The sequence below is a fragment of the Suncus etruscus genome, chromosome 5, assembly GCF_024139225.1.
Source record: "Suncus etruscus isolate mSunEtr1 chromosome 5, mSunEtr1.pri.cur, whole genome shotgun sequence".
NCBI lineage: Eukaryota > Metazoa > Chordata > Mammalia > Eulipotyphla > Soricidae > Suncus > Suncus etruscus.
In genome coordinates, this window is record NC_064852.1 from 21,529,964 (window position 1) to 21,546,169 (window position 16,206).

At 50.9% G+C, this 16,206-nt stretch overlaps 1 protein-coding gene across 2 annotated transcripts in view; it reads right to left on the minus strand.

Annotated features, from left to right (window-relative positions):
• Positions 1–6,766: 6,766 nt before the first annotated feature.
• Positions 6,767–16,206, minus strand: part of UBE2F (ubiquitin conjugating enzyme E2 F (putative)) — a 33,501-nt gene continuing 24,061 nt past the window's right edge. Inside the window, exons 5-10 of one of the 2 annotated variants that reach the window (XR_007495892.1) lie at positions 12,571–12,638; positions 10,775–10,845; positions 10,234–10,291; positions 9,042–9,074; positions 8,055–8,224; positions 6,767–7,306 (exon numbers count right to left, since the gene is read on the minus strand). Coding sequence is in view for 1 of the 2 variants with exons in the window: in XM_049773724.1 (XP_049629681.1) it covers positions 7,256–7,306; positions 8,055–8,117; positions 9,042–9,074; positions 10,234–10,291; positions 10,775–10,845; positions 12,571–12,638 (344 nt within the window). In the remaining variant the exon portion in view is untranslated. The remainder of the gene's footprint in view (positions 7,307–8,054; positions 8,225–9,041; positions 9,075–10,233; positions 10,292–10,774; positions 10,846–12,570; positions 12,639–16,206) is intronic. The other variant, XM_049773724.1, reaches the window with a different exon arrangement.

Sequence of the window (16,206 nt, forward strand, 5' to 3'; positions counted from 1 at the left end):
GTCAGGTGACCTATCGCGTCACAGAGGGGCGTGGCCAAACAGCTGGAGTGGGCGTGATCTCCGCTCCCCAATGCCCCGCCCAGGTCCCAGCCTAGCTGGGAGGCCCGGGAACCAGGTCTGCGTAAGACAAGAATTTTGCACCCAGAGCCAGGTGCTGCAGCGGCCTCACAGTCACGGAGCTCGCGGAAAGGGGGTTCCCGACCTCCCACGTGGAGCACCAGGGCTTCCTGGAGCGCGAGATCCGATCACCGGCCTCAGGGGCAGCAAGCATGGGTGTGCACAGACCAGGGATCTATCATCTGCGCGGACAAGGGCATTCAGGACAGTCGGGTGCAAGATGGAATCTTGGGGGACCCAGAGGCGGGGCGCAGGGGGAAGGAAGCTGGTTTAAGAGGTGACACCTCAGAGGTTGGCACCTTCCTCCAAGAATAGAGGCTCTCAGGATCTGCAGAGCAGACACAGCTAGGTGGCCGAGTCTGTGCAGTCGTCTGTGAAAGTGGCAAGACAGCCACGGTGCAGATTCTGGAGTTCTAACGAAGCTGGGTGACCTCCCTCGACTTCAGAGTGGAAGCATGGATGTCTAAATCAGGGCCTTGAGCATGTGCCAGGCACTGTCGTAAGTACTTGGCACGAATTTGCTCATTTAATCTTGTGCCCCTGCCAAGGAGAACTATTGCCACCCTCCACGGCTCCATTTTAGAGTATGCCTAAAAAATAAGGCATAAAAAAGTTTAGCATCTGGCCCAAGTCTGTCCCGGCTGTGATTAGAAATAGAATCCGGGGTCGGGAATGCTTTCTTAGTCATGATGCTGGATATGAAGTGGCCCATGCTGTGGCCCAGAAAAAGTTGGGTGTCCTGGTACTACACACAGCTCTGTGGCTGTTGGGTTCTGTATTTCCTTTCTTGTTTGCAAACTCAGCTTGGTTTAGACCTTAAACAATGCAGTGCAAAGGATGTGCTTCATGGAAGTGCAGAAGCACAAGAACCCAAGGAAATCTGAAGACAGGAGAGGCATTAGAAAGCAACCAAATCTTTTGCAGCTGGTGAAGAAGGGATGACCTTTCCCCTCAAACACTTAGAACTCAGGGCCGGAGCAATAGCACAGTGGTAGGGCGTTTGTCATGCACGAGGTCGACACAGGACAAACCGGGTTCAATCCCCAGAATCCCATAAGGTACCCTGAGCCTTCCAGGGGTGCTTTTTTTTGGGGGGGGGTGTCACACCTGGCAGTGCTCAGGGGTTACTCCTGGCTCTATGCTCAGAAATCGCTCCTGGCAGGCTCAGGGGACCATATGGGATGCCGGGATTCGAACCAACGACCTTCTGAATGCAAGGCAAACGCCTTACCTCCATGCTATCTCTCCGGCCCCGCTAGGGGCAATTTCTGAGTGCAGAGCCAGGAGTAACTTCTGAGTGTTATTGGGTGTGGCCTATAAAACCAAAACCAGGGACCAATCCAATAAATATGTATGATTTTCATGAAAAAATCTTTGAATATGGAAAAGGTGTTCTCCAGAATTGCTGGTGGACTTCCTTTCCAACCTGTTTCCATACCCACAGAACCCCTCATTTCTTCTATTCATCTGTTCCTGTGCTCCAGAAAATGGGAACGTGATCAGTGTTGATATCAATCTGCTGTCACTGAATTTAGGACAAGACTTCCCGTGGGGGAAAGGGGCAGGGTGTGGCAGGAGAGTGGACAATGTCTTTCTGAGCTAGAAGCTGAAGAAGGAAGTACAAAGAGGAACAAGAGTTAGGGGAACAAGTTTTAGAGAAATTAAGCCTGTTTCTGTGATTCGGAAAGGCAGCTAACAAGGAAACTGAAGATGCAAGTCCCAGAAGAAATGGCCAAAGTTCATGGAGCTCTTTCCTTCTAAGGAGCAGGAAGGGACTGGGGTGGCAGGTGGGCCCAGTCACTGTAGCCTGGTGTTGGTGACAGTCTGTGGTGCTACAGAGCTGAAGAGGGGCTCAGTCAACCTCTCCTCCAGCCCTAAGGCCCGCCTGCATCCTATGGAACAGAGGCCACTCTCATAGGGTAGAGTGGGGCTCAAACAGTAGTGACACAGGTGTGATAATGTCAGATATAAGTGCCATAAAGAGGGATAAAGCAATGGGCCGAAGAGATAGCACAGTGGTAGGGTGTTTGCCTTGCAAGTGGCCAACCCAGTATGGACCCAGGTTCGGTTCCTGGCATCCTGTATGGTCCCCAGAGCCTGCCAGGAACGATTTCTGAGCAGAGCCAGAAGTAACCCCTAAGCACCGCTGGGTGTGGCCCCTAAACAAACAGAAAAAAAACCCAACAAGACAAAGAGGGATAAAGCAAGCACCAAAATGGTCTCCCTCACTGGAAACAAAGTAAACATAGTTCCCAAGAGGGAGAAAGGTGGCCAGGCTGACTGGTCAGCAATAGAGAAATTGCCTATAGGGAGCTGTTTTATTTATTTATTTATTTTTGCTTTTCGGGTCACACCCGGCGGTGCTCAGGGGTTACTCCTGGCTGTCTGCTCAGAAATAGCTCCTGGCAGGCACGGGGGACCATATGGGACACCGGGATTCAAACCAACCACCTTTGGTCCTGGATCTGCTGCTTGCAAGGCAAACGCCGCTGTGCTATCTCTCTGGGCCCGGGAGCTGTTTTATTTTTTAAATAGAAAAGTTAAAGGTTTAAAATCTCATCCGAGGGCTGAAGAGAGCAGAGCCACTTGTCTTGACAAGGCTCACATGGGTTTGATCTCTGGCACCCCACAATTCCTTGGAGACCTGCTGGTAGTGATCCCAATACCAAATAAGCACATTCCCTAGGAAACATGAGAAGGGGAATCCAGGCTGCAGAGTGAGGTTGGAGGCAGTGAGGGTATTTATACTCAGTCAGTATCTCTACTGGGGGGGGGGTAGTACCTCTGGCAATGCTCAATGGTTACTCCTGGGTCTGCATTCAGAAATTACTCCTGATGGTGCTTAGGGGGACCATATTGCATGCTGGGATAGAACCTGGGTCATCTGTGTGCAAGGCCAATGCTCTCCTTGCTAGTCTATTTCTCCAGTCCCTCCATCAGTGTCTTTACACACTGGTGTAATCCTAATGACAATTCCTATGTACCCGGCCAGCCTGAAGCTCTGTCACTTGGGATGATAATTGTGTCAACACTGGGTCTCTAGCTGAAGCAAATGTTTTATGGGGGCATACTATGGGAGGAAGGGAATGGAGGTCATGCTTGCAGGGGCAGAGTGAAGAATGACATTTCCAATTTGGCTGTGAACCAAACACTGTTCACAGTATTTCTTTATATCTATATCTATCTTAGGGGTTGCAATGATAGTAGTGAGGAGGGTGCCTGTTTTTGTACATAGCCAACTTGAGTTTGATCTTATATGGTCCATGAGTGTGCCAGGAGAGATTCCTGAGTGCAGAACCTGGGACAACCTGAGCACTGCAGCGTGCCAGCCAAAATAAATAAAATGATAAAATATAAATCATTTGGAGCCGAATTAATGGCACAGGTAGTAAGGCCTTGCATTCAGCCCCCCCCCCTCCCCGGGTTCAATCCCTAGCACCCTATATGGTTCTCCAAGTTCCTCCAAGTCTTACTCCTCAATCTGTTTTTTTTTTTTGGGGGGGGGTCACACCCGGCAGTGCTCAGGGGTTACTCCTGGCTCTACGTTCAGAAATCGCTCCTCGAAGGCTCGGGGGACCATATAGAATGCCGGGATTCGAACTGCTGTCCCGCATGCAAGACAAATGCCTTACCTCCAAGCTATCTCTCCTGCCCCCTTACTCCTCAATCTGTACAGGAACTTCTCTTGATGGTGATCGGAGTACTGTATGGAGTATCAAACCTGGATCAGCCACACACAAGGAAGCAGTAGAGTGTACCATCTCCTTAGCTCCCTCAAATTGAGACTGCAGTTAATTTGTATTTAGGTTCTGAAGCATTTTATAGTAGGTGCTTTAAGATGTTTATAAGATCATTCTAAGTCCCCACATGTGATTACTGATGCCAATTGGTGTCTCAATGCCAGGATGCTCTTTACCTGGTTTTGTATATCATGACTGATCGCCTCTCATGTCCTTAACATTCTGTGACAGGAGAGTAGTGTGAGCCTCAGTCTTTCATTCAGGCTTAAATAGGATCAGAGTACCAGAGCCTTTGCGGCCTTTTGTTCTGAATTTCCAAGGCTGGGGGGTGGGGGGGACACTGAACCCTACTCGTGGTGAGTAGATGGGACACACCAGAGGAACTAAAACACTTGAGACTTTTTGTTTTAGAGCCACACTCAGTGATGCTCAGGGTTATGGGATGCCTGGGGTTGAGCTCAGGTTGGCTACAGGCAAGGAGAGCTTCCTATCTGCTGTGCTATTGCTCTGACCCCTCTTTGGGGGGTGGGGAAAGGGGAAGCAAATCCTACCCTCAGGGGCAGAAACTTCCCTTAATGGACGCTTGTGGTGGTGGGTTCCTCTCTGGTGCCATGGTCTCTGTTTTTTTTTTTTTTTTTTTTTTGGTTTTTGGGCCACACCCGGTAACGCTCAGGGGTTACTCCTGGCTATGCGCTCAGAAGTCGCTCCTGGCTTTGGGGACCATATGGGACGCCGGGGGATCGAACCTCGGTCCGTCTCCTAGGCTAGCGCAGGTAAGGCAGGCACCTTACCTCCAGCGCCACCGCCCGGCCCCCATGGTCTCTGTTTTTAAAATTCTCTCTTGTCTCCTGGGCAAATTTGGAAACCTTGTGATCCTTTTATTTTGTTTGTTTCTTTGGGCCACACCTGGTGGCACTCAGGGGTTTCTCCTGGCTATGAGCTAAGAAATTGCTCCAGGCTTGGGGGACCATATGGGACACTGGGGATTGAATCCAGGCCTGTCCTGGGTCAGCGCCCTACTGCTGCGTTATTGCTGCGCTATCTGGCCCCAGAGAGATCTTTTTGTTTTGGGGTCACACCCGGCAGCGCTCAGGGGTTACTCCTGGCTTTACACTCAGAAATCGCTCCTACAGGCTCAGGGGACCATAAGGGATGCCGAAATTCGAACCACCATCCTTCAGCATGCAAGGCAAAAACCCTATCTCCATACTATCTCTCTTGTCCCCAGAGAGATCGTTTGTTTGTTTTTTTGCCACGCTGGTGATGCTTTGGGGTTACTCCTGGCTATGGGCTCAGAAATTGCTCCTGGCTTGGGGGACCATATTGAATTCCGGGGATTGAACCCTGGGTCAGCAGCGTGCAAGGCAAATGCCCTATAGCTATGCTATCGCTTTGGCCCCACCTTGTGATCCTTTTAAGGCTTACTCTTAAGATGTATTTTGAGCACTCAGCGGTGCTCAGAATTTACTCCTGGTTCTGTGCTCAGGAATCACTCCTGGTGGTCTTGGGGGGACCCTATGGGGTGCCAGGATTGAATTCAGGTCAGCTGCATGCAAAGCAAGTCCTCTCTACTGTGCTCTCTCCAGCCCCAGAGACCAATGCAGTCTTTGGGGCTCATCTTCCAGCACCTGCCCAGTCCCACTATGCATCCATCATACAACTGTATATGATGGAAAACACTAGTTTTCCTTTTCCAGTTGGAACCAGGAATTTGGCTCTGTAGCTTGCATCACCCCCAGGGGACAACAAAGCTCTGTTCTTCCTTCCTGATCTCAGGTACTTTGGACCATTGCTACATCTGCATTATGAAGCTTGTCCCCATATAGCAAACTCATGCATCCCCACTTCTGTTGTGGAGTCACTTGTAGCTGCCCATGTGCTCCTCTGTCTCTCAGCATGTTTTGATTTTGAGGCACAGCTGCATTTTGTTGTGTCCACACTCCCTCCTGCAAGCTGCTGAGCTTGTAGATCAGAACTGCAGGCCTCCACAGTGCTTAGCCCCTGTCCAACTCATGGGTCTTTGTGTCCAGGGTGGGTGCCAGTGACAAGATGTAGGGGCCTTCTAGGTCTGGAAGGGTGATCTGAACCCCCACACAGGCACCACTCAGCAAGTCATGGGGTCCCACACACAGGAAGCGTGGCTGTGCCCCCTGCCCAACATCCAGACAGATGGCAGAGAGTGGTTTCGGAGAATTTCAGTGGACAGATGTGAGAGATGGTGATTTCAGTCACTGATTGGGGTTCTGATCCCAGTCCTTGGGGACTCACCCCCAGCAAGTCTCAGAAGCAACTGAGGTGGCAGAGCAGTTCACAGCAGCAGCGAGAGCCAAGGATGGGACACGCTGAGTTGATAGCCGCTAATTTGGCTCACTGGACTCCAGCAGCCCTGAGTAGGCCCAGTGCTCTAGTGCTCCCCAGCCTTCCCAGCCTCGTTTTGTAAATCTATGTGGCTGGAAGTGGAATTGTTGCCACCAACACCCCTGAAAGCAACAGCTGAGAGAGTAAGTAGACTGTGTGTTATGCATGTGAGTGTATGTATATGTGATGCTGGGGACTGAACCTGGGGCCTTACACATACAAAATTAGTGCTATAGCGATGAACCACATCTCAGGCCCAAGAGCTCTGATTCATTAATGTTCTTGACTTTTGGGGGTGCTCACAGGCTATTTCCAGACCTCCATTTGGGGAACCATAGGGTGCTGGGTTCTCTCCATCCCTGTGAGTTAATTTTGAAAGCCCAATTCTCAGTGCACTGGGACAGAATGAATGTGTCTTTCACATTTTCTTTGTATTTTTCTATCGTAGTTGCTGGATGCAACTTTTTTTTCTGCCTGCTTTGGACAATGAAAATACAAACTAAATGAGAATAGAAAAAATAATTAAAGCATTAAATTGTACAAATTACAAATCTGTTCCAAAATATACTTACATTCCATACAATGCGCATCTCAGTACAGGGGCTACAGCGGGGGCTGCTCTGGGTGGTGGCGGGCCCCAGTGCAGGGGCCGAGAACTCACGGGCCCATCCCAGCAGGGGGGTGGTTGGGGTACCCCAGTGTGCCTGTGGGGCTGGGCCCAGCCTGAGCATCGCTCGTGCGGGAGCGGGGTTGTGCGGGGCAGGGGGAGAAGCAAGCTCGAGCCTCGTCTTTGTTCGTCCTTCTCCAGGCCCATCCATGGCTACTGTGGCAGAGTCGGGAGTGACTGCCCTGAGCACCACATACTCCGCTGTGTCTACGTGGACACACCACCTATCAGGCGGTCACCAGAGACGCTTCCTTGGACAACATGGTCACAGGATTCGGATGACCTGGTGGGACTGAGGGGGCGTGAGGACAGGGGGGCTCCCCGGCTCGAGGTGGACACACTTGGGGTGCAAAGTCCACGGGCTGCAGGCTCATCATCTGGCATAACGTTTAATGTAATCCTCCACTTTACTCCGGAAGTCATCCTGAGGAGGGTAGGAGAGTGGTGAGTGAGGGAACAGGCTTCCCAGGGAACAGAGAAAGCAGCTTCACACACCCCAAGAAGCATCTGTGGCACCGTGGAGGCAGCAGCGCTATCTGCCCACACAGCCTGGTGGCAGCTGTGCGCTCTTTCCACCTGGCTCTGCCCATCCCACCACCCAGTAACTGGCCCCGGCCACTCCCTGCTCTGTGAGGAAACAATGAAGAAAGGTACAGAGTAGCAGGTTGGCACCCACTCTCCCAGACAGTAACTCCCCACTGTGGGCATGGCAGATCAGATGAATAAGGGAAGGTCCAGGATGCTGTCTGCTGCCCCCCAGTGTGCCATCTGAGAGGCACAGAGCTGGGAGCACAGGCATAACGGGAGGCCAGGGCCACCTGTTCCAAGTGCCAATGTGCAAGGTCACCCGGAACCCCACAGGACAGGAATTGTGAGGCCCACCGAACAGGCACTCACCTTTCCCACTTCACTCAGTCCTTACCTGGGAGAGCTTCCTAGAGTCAAGGCCAATCACCCTTTTTCAAAAAAAAAAAAAAAAACCAAAGAACAAAAACAACCCCCCAAACCCAAAAAAACCTCAAACTACTCCCAAGCGCCTACCTGGAATGAATCTCCTTTGTGAACAAACACAGAGGGGCCCATGGCCATGCCACCTGCAGGTCAGGTCCATGCCCTGTGGTCACCCACTCTGTAAACTCCCCTGGCTTGGAACAAGCCCACCACTGGCTCACCTTGTCCCGCAAATGATGTTCTGCAGCTTCAATATTCAGTGGGTCGTCGAAGTTCAGAAGATCCTGAGAGAAACAGTGTGGGTGAAGCGGAAAGGCGCCCCAGGTCTGTGCTGAGGCGAGTCTTCACTCCCCGGTGCCAGTGCAGAAGCAACTCTGCAGGCACTGAAGCTCTTAGAGATGTGAGGGTCAGAGCAGGGGTGTAGAGCTGACACCAGCTGGGAGCACTCAGGAGGACAAGATGCACCACCCCAACTCAGACATGTACTTTTTGCTGTGCAGGGCTACAAACAACCCAGAGTATAGGTCCCAGGGTCCCATGCTATATCTTTGGTCTTAATGTGATCCTGAGGCTTATCTCACTAAGCCTTTATTTTATTTTATTTTTTAATTTTTGTTTTTGGGTCGCACCCAGTAATGCTCAGAAATCACTCCTGGCTTGGGGGACCATATGGGATGCTGGGGGATCAAACCGAGGTTCGTCCTAGGCTAGTGCTAGCAAGGCAGACACCTTACCGCTTGTGCCACCACTCTGGCCCCTTACTAAGCCTTTTTTTATGATCAAGAGGGGAAAATTTGTAAGGACAAATAAATTTACTCCACACAAATTCCAAGCAGCAGCTTTAAGCTGTGCCTGCCCTCAACCCTTCCATCTACCTGGCACCATTGCTTGAAGGTGGACAGCACAGGGTGCAGCACTGGGACCCTGGTTCATTGGACTTCAGGGCCAGTGACTGTCCTCCACCTAAGCTAAATAGGAGGCTGGTGGGTGGGGGCGCTGGGTTTGTAGGTTCAGGCGGTCACCCTGGGACTCAAGAGAAATGGTCACCTTGGGATATTTTCTACAGGGCCACCCCAAAGCCCCTGATTCCTCTGTGGAGGAGCTGGTGCCTTGGCCTCAAAAGTACAGCAGGCATGGCCAGGCCCTGTGTACGGTGAAACTGGCAGCCAGGTGCCCAGCAGCCCAGCCCACGTGACCCATGTACTCACCGTGAACAGTGAGTTCAGACCCCAAACCACATCCTGTAACACAAGCAGAAAACACGACTCAGGCACTTGTGCTAGCAACAGGGTATGCAGGACCAGAAAGAACCTTCCCACACTTGCTTCATGCTTCCTGACAGAGAGGGAAGCAGCTTCTGTCTGAGAGCCAGGAGACAGGAAAGCTGCCGAAATACTGTGGGGCTGACCCAACCAGCCTGCACACTGGCCACTCTGCGCCCCTGGGGCTTAGCAAAAGCTTGCAGGCAGGAGGCCTGGGGCTCACAGTACTGCTAGGTGCAGCACCCAACTGTTCAGAGATGGAAGTACTTATTAAAGTATTTGGCTGCAGCTCCAAATGTCCTGCTCAGTCCCATCCTATTGCAGCATCAGATGAGGCACCACCGGGGCCCTAAAGGACAGTGCTGCCAGATTGCACCTGGCACATAGAGTAAAGTTCTGGCCTTAGCCTGTGAGAAAAGGGCCTGGATGCCCCTCGTTGACCCTTCCTTTCTCCGGCGAGAGGGAGACAACAGGGGGGACAGCAGCTCTGGCCAAGGCACGGCTTCCCTGCCCAGTTATCAGTGTTCCAACAACACTGGGATCAATGCCTTCCCATCAGGGGTCAGCTCAAGGGGTGCCACATCCCTGGCAGTTGCCAGGCCTAAGAGTTCTGAGAGAAGGATAAGGCACCACAGGAAGTGGGAGTATCTTCCAGGCCTAGCCAAAAGGAGGGGATGGTGAAGGGGTCCAGTCTGCTCATGTACCAACACACTAGACCAGGGGTTTCATACTCGCAGCCCTCGGGCCCTCCGTACAACATTTTGTGGCCCTGCCCTTGAAGAATCTTTGTTTTGTTTTGTCACACCCCCCAATGTTCAAGGCTTACTACTGGCTTTGCACTCAAGAATCACCCCAACTTTACCTCCTGCGGCCCCCAGGTAAACTGAGTTTGAGACCCCTGCCCTAGACAGATCCTTGTTGAGTCCATCCTATACACAACCCTATGGGGTACCCCTCTCTTTGCCCTCACTCCCTGTCCCCGGCCTCATTATGCAGTCCCTCAAGCACAGAGACTGAAGAGGAGAGATGGGCAAACTCCAAATTCCTGCATAGAGGTAAGGAAGTGAGCAGGGGTGTGGCCATTAGGGGGTAGGGTGGGGATGGGGAGAGGTCTAGGGGGCCAGGGGTCACCTCCTACCTTCAAGGTCCTTGTGGGGGCCCAGCCAGTGCCGTCAATTGAATGTTCTCTCAGCAAACTGCAAGACAGAATAGGTAGACACCATGTCAAGCCCTGAATGCCTGTGAGCAGTAGCCTCCTTGATCTCCTGGCTCTCAGTCATCCTGCCCCAGGGCTCCCTGTTGCACCCTACAATCATCCCTTCCAGGGAGCAGCTGATAGAAACCATCACAGCTGGGTGGCAGCAGTATCCCATGCCTCTTCTGGGGCTCAGAGACTCCCAGTCTCAACCACTGATTGCCAGGTGGAGGGGGGCGTCTGGTGTGGGCAAGCTAGGCCCACGGTTGGAACACAACTGGGTCCCAAGGAACAGACAAATATAGAGAGGTGAACAAGCAAAGCCTCACAGGGCTCCCTAGTTCTCTGAGCTAGTGCCCAGCCCTGTCAGAAGTGATGTCCTTGGCTATCTGCCAGGTTATCCGTGAACAGAACCAAGGTCTGAGACAATGCTTTCCCAAGCACCATGAATCTTGGCCCCACCCAAGGAGACAGCATGCCTCACCTTAGACAGATCTCGCCTGTCTCTGTGATGTTGGGGTGCCAGATCTTGGTCAAGCACTTCACTTTAGGAGGCTGCAACAGAGAAACGGACCACAGCTCTCTCAGCCACTCGACACCAAAGGGAAAGACAGGCCAAGGGAGAAGGTTGTTTAGAAGCAAGAGTATGGACCAGGGCCCAGGGGGTGAATGACTGTGGTGGCGCTATGGGTGGGACGTCTGCCTTGGTGTAATGGTTCAGACTGTGATGAGAACCCATGTCTGTTAAAAACTTCCTAACGAGCTGGAGCGGTGGCTCAAGCAGTAGGGCATTTGCCTTGCACACACTAAGCTAGGAAGAACCGCAGTTTGATCCACCGGCATCCCATCTGGTCCCCCCAAACCAGGAGCAATTTCTGAGCGCATAGCCAGGAGTAACCCCCGAGTGTCACTGGGTGTGGCCCCCAAACAAAAAAACCCTAATATCTTCCAAACTGGGGAGCAAACATGGTGCACGCCCCATTTTTGCACATGCTTTCTATTCTGCTTGGAGGCCACCCCCCGGCAGTGTTCAGGGAGCATGCAGAATTTGGGCCTCCCAAAGCACTCCACGCTCTTTATGGCCCCCTGTGCTATAATGTGCATCAAATCAGCAGTTGGGGATAAGGGTCTGAGTTAGAAGAAACTGTTTTTATCAGCTTTCTGGAAAGTAGGGAATAAATAAGTGGAGTGTCCGCTGTCCTGCTATGAGCCAGTCACAGCCACATGGCTTCATCGGGACAACATGGTCTGGGGAACCAGCACCCTTTCTTCTGTGCAAGCCTGACCTCCACCTCCACACATGGCACAGCAGTATCTGGAACCCACAGAAGTCATCTTCTGTGGTAGGACTGAGAGTGTGAAACACTCCGGGACAAAGGGAAGAAATTGGAAGGAAAGGTGCCAACTGTCATATGAGGAGGAAGAACCCAACAGGTGTTCAAAGAAAGTAGCTCTCAGGTGACTGTGAGTGTCGGCAATATGCAGAGTCCCAGACTTGGCTCATCTAGACACTGGCTGCTCGCCTCTGTATCTGTTCTTTGCAGCTGCCTTTCTTGCCAGCAGCCTGAGGGGTGCAGAGAACACACTGACCAGGGGCTGCGCATGTCCTGGAGTCTCCCCTCCAGAGCCAAAGGTCCAAGGGAGAGACACATGAAGGGAAAGCAGGGACTCTGGGCTGTGCAGATGAGCAGCTGACAGAGAAGCAACTCTACCAGGAACAAGCTCACTCTCTTTGGGCTGTAGGGCTGGGACAGAATGTGAGTGCAGAGCATTATGCTGGGAGGGAACCAGGGGAATTGCATCTCTGTGCTTCCTGGTGGGAGAACAGGGAGAACAGGGAGAACAGTACTGAGAGCTTGTCTGTTGAAGGGGACATGAAATTGTATTGCAATAATATGGAAAAAGTTAAAAAACACACCATCTCAATCAAATAAAAAATGTCCTGAGAGCCTGGACCTAGCCTGTCATAGAACTGCAGAGGTGGCAACACTGAGACCCATCACATTGAGACTGTCAGAGAACAGCAGAGGAAGCGATATGAAGACCCTCCACACTGAGCAGGCAACATTGAGTCCTATCACAGAATGGAGGAAGTGACACAGACTGTCACTGAACTGCAGAGGAGGCAACACTGAGATCGTTTCCTCCACAGGGCAAGGCTAAAAGTGTGGGTGTCTGGGTCTCATCATTGCTTCCTAAAGACTCCAGCTTGGCGAAAGAGTGAAGAATACCTGCCAGTCCCAGTGATAAGAAGGCAAAGCTCCAGTGCAAGCTACTCACCACCATATTGTAGGCGTCGGGAACTTCAGTTTCAAACTGAAACTTTCCACCCTGGTAGTAACCCTCATCTGTGGAGAAACAAGACAGAACAATCCTCTAAACACAAAAAAACAGAAACAGAAACAAGTACTTAAGTATGTGTGAATCTAGGGAACAGGGTTGAGAAAAAACTGTGGGGTCTCCCACAATGACTGGGGAACCTGTGCCACAGCTGGCTGAGCAGCCCCTGGAAAAATATAGATCTTCTAGAATGGGGCTCCTCATACACAGGACCTGCTGAGCTGGCTCTGCCTGGGCTGCCCTGCTGCCTTCACAGTTTTCCTAACTTTCCCATGAAGCCACGAGTGCCAAGGGGAGGCTGACCACAGTCCTGACTATATCCCCAGGCCTGGGTACAATCCCTGTTTCGAAGTGGGTGCTAGTCAGCATGTGTGGGCAGGCAGGCAGACAGGCACGGCATTTAGATCACTGCAGACCCTTTGGTGCCATCTGCCAGGAGTGACAAGATAATGAGTTGGGAAAGATCACTCTGGACAAAAACTGGCCACTAAAAGAAAAAGTGATATACATGATACCCCTTCAGCGACAATACTGCAAATTTGCAAACCACGGTGTCTAAAAGGAAAGAAGGAGAAAGAGAAGAAAAATGTCTGCCATAGAGGCAGGAAGGGGAGACGGTAGGGGGAAACGGGGACACTGGTGACAGGAAATGTGCACCGGAGAAAGAATGGGGGATGAACATTGTATGACTGAAACTCAATCATGAACTCTACCTGTATCTCACAGTAATTCAATAAAAAGAACATTTCCAAAATATATTTCCAAAATATTGGGAAAAAATAGCATTTGCAAGGTTCAAGATTAACCACCAGCAATGAATAAGCACTATAACCCTTACTATGCTCCTCAGCTTTTTATTTTTTTGGTTTTGGGCCACACCTGGTGGTACTCAGGAGTTACTGAGTAACTCTCTGCTCAGAAATCACTCCTGGCAGGCACGGGGGACCATTTGGGATGCCGGGATTTGAACCACCATTGGTCCTGGGTCGACTGCTTGCAAGGCAAAAGCCCTACTGCTGTGCTATCTCTCCGGCCCCATCCTCAGCTTTTTAGATAAAGTAAAATTCAAGAAGAGGTGCTGAGTTCCAACCAAAAAGATAATCCTTTTTGGTTCTAGACTGCACCGGCATAACTGGCCCAGGAGGTGGCCGTCACTCAGCAAAAGTTCACTTGCCTTGGTTCCATCTCCAGAGCCAGACAACAAGCAACTCTCCCCCTTCTCCCCCCCACCCCCCAGCCCCCAATTGGCATTTCCTGGGCCCTGCGTACTCTTCAAAGCCAGTTCTGTGCACATCTTTGTGGTGAAGCTGTGATTCCTTTCACTGATTCATGTGGTTTCTTCTTTTAAGAGCTGCAGGGATGGTTCTATTTAATACTCCTTTATTACTTAGGCAATCAGCTACTCTGAGCCCTTATACATGTCAAGTATTTTAATCTGCTGTTCGATTTGGGATGTTTTTTCTAGACACATTTTCATGTCTAAGATTCAGCCTTTTCCTTGAGTTTGCTGTTAGTACTAGGTTTTAAAAGGGCCTCTTGGGCCCGGAGAGATAGCACAGCGGTGTTTGCCTTGCAAGCAGCCGATCCAGGACCACAGGTGGTTGGTTCAAATCCCGGTGTCCCATATGGTCCCCCGTGCCTGCCAGGAGCTATTTCTGAGCAGACAGCCAGGAGTAACCCCTGAGCACCGCTGGGTGTGGCCCCCCCCCCAAAAAAAAAGAAAAACAAGTAAAAGGGTCTCTCCAACCTAGAATTTTTAGAAGTTTTTCATTTTGATATTCACTCTGAAGAACTGAATGATCTGTAGCAATTTGAGATGGGATCAGCAGCTTGTCAATTCACCCAGTTTTCACACACTGCATATAAAAGGTGAGCTGCTGGGCCCGGAGAGATAGAACAGCGGTGTTTGCCTTGCAAGCAGCCGATCCAGGACCAAAGGTGGTTGGTTCAAATCCCGGTGTCCCATATGGTCCCCTGTGCCTGCCAGGAGCTATTTCTGAGCAGACAGCCAGGAGTAACCCCTGAGCAACACCGGGTGTGGCCCCCCCCCCCCAAAAAAAAACAAAAAAACTAGCCCAGCCTTCCCTTACTAAGGCCCATTCATAAATCTGTAAATCCATGTACTGTATCTACTCCATAAATAATATCTTTCTGGGAAGATGGTTGACTGCAGATACAAAAACCCATCCAGCCCTCAGCAGCAGACAAAAGGGATGCACATATGCCAGTACACAGCCAGCTTGACAGAACAGAACCTTCAGAGGGGTCTGGGGCCACCTCCCTCTTCTGCTTAGCTTCAGGGTGAGCAGGACCCGCCAGCCCCATGCACTGTAAGGGTTTCTCGACTTGTCTCTCTGCCTCATTGATTTTTTTTGCCACACCCAGCAGCGCTCAGGGGTTACTCCTGGCTCTCAGCTCAGAAATCGCGCCTGGCAGGCATGGGGGACCAAATGGGATGCTGGGATCCTGAATGGTTGCATGCAAGACAAATGCCCTACTGCTGTGCTATCTCTCCAGCCCCACACTGATGAGAGTTTTAACTCACGCCTACTTCAAAAAAACTGCTCTCTGGCCAGATGTGGGTTTTAGTTTTGATTTGGGGGGTTGGGCGGAACACACCTAGTAGCTTGCAAGGGTCATTCCTGGCAAGCTCAAGAGACCATATAGAAAGCTGGAATTTAAACCCAGTCAGCTGCATGCAAGGCAAACACCCTACCTAGTGTGCTATAACCCCAGCCCCGGATGTGGCTTTGATTTCTTGACCATATTCTCAGTTCTCTTTTAATTTTTAGTATTTGCTTTATCATCTTTTTTTGTTTTGTTTTGTTTTTGGTTCACACCTGGCAGCACTCAAGGTTACTCCTGGCTCTGTGCTCAGACACGGGGGACCGTATGGGATGTCGGGATTTGAACCACCATCAGTCGGCTGCTTGCAAGGCAAATGCCCTACTGCTGTGCTATCTCTCTGGCCCCTATTTGCTTTATCATCTCTAAACTTAAAAATAACAACAAGCGGGGCTGGACAGATAGCACAGCAGTGTTTGCCTCGGAAGCAGCCGACCTAGAACCTAGGTGGATGGTTCGAATCCTGGAGTCCCATATGGTCCCCCATGCATGCCAGGAGCTATTTCTGAGCAGATAGCCAGGAGTAGCCCCTGGGCACCGCCAAGTGTGGCCCAAAAACAAAACCAAACAAACAAAAAGAAAAGAAAAGAATAACAACAAATGGTGTTGGCATAGCTGGTTAGCCACTTGCAAAAAAGTGAACTCAGAGCCCCATCTAACACCATGCACAAAGATCAAATCCAAATGGATTAAAGACATTGATATCAGGCCTGAAACCATAAGGTATATAGAACAACATGTAGGTAAAACGTGACATTGAGACTAAAGGTATCTTCAAGGAGGAAACGGCACTCTCCAAACAAGTGGAAGCAGAGATAAACAGATGGGACTATATTAAGCTGAGAAGCTTCTGCAGCTCAAAGGAATAGTGCCTAGGATACAAAAGCCACCCACGGAATGGGAGAAACTATTCACCCAATACCCATCAGACAAGGGGTTAATATTGAAAAT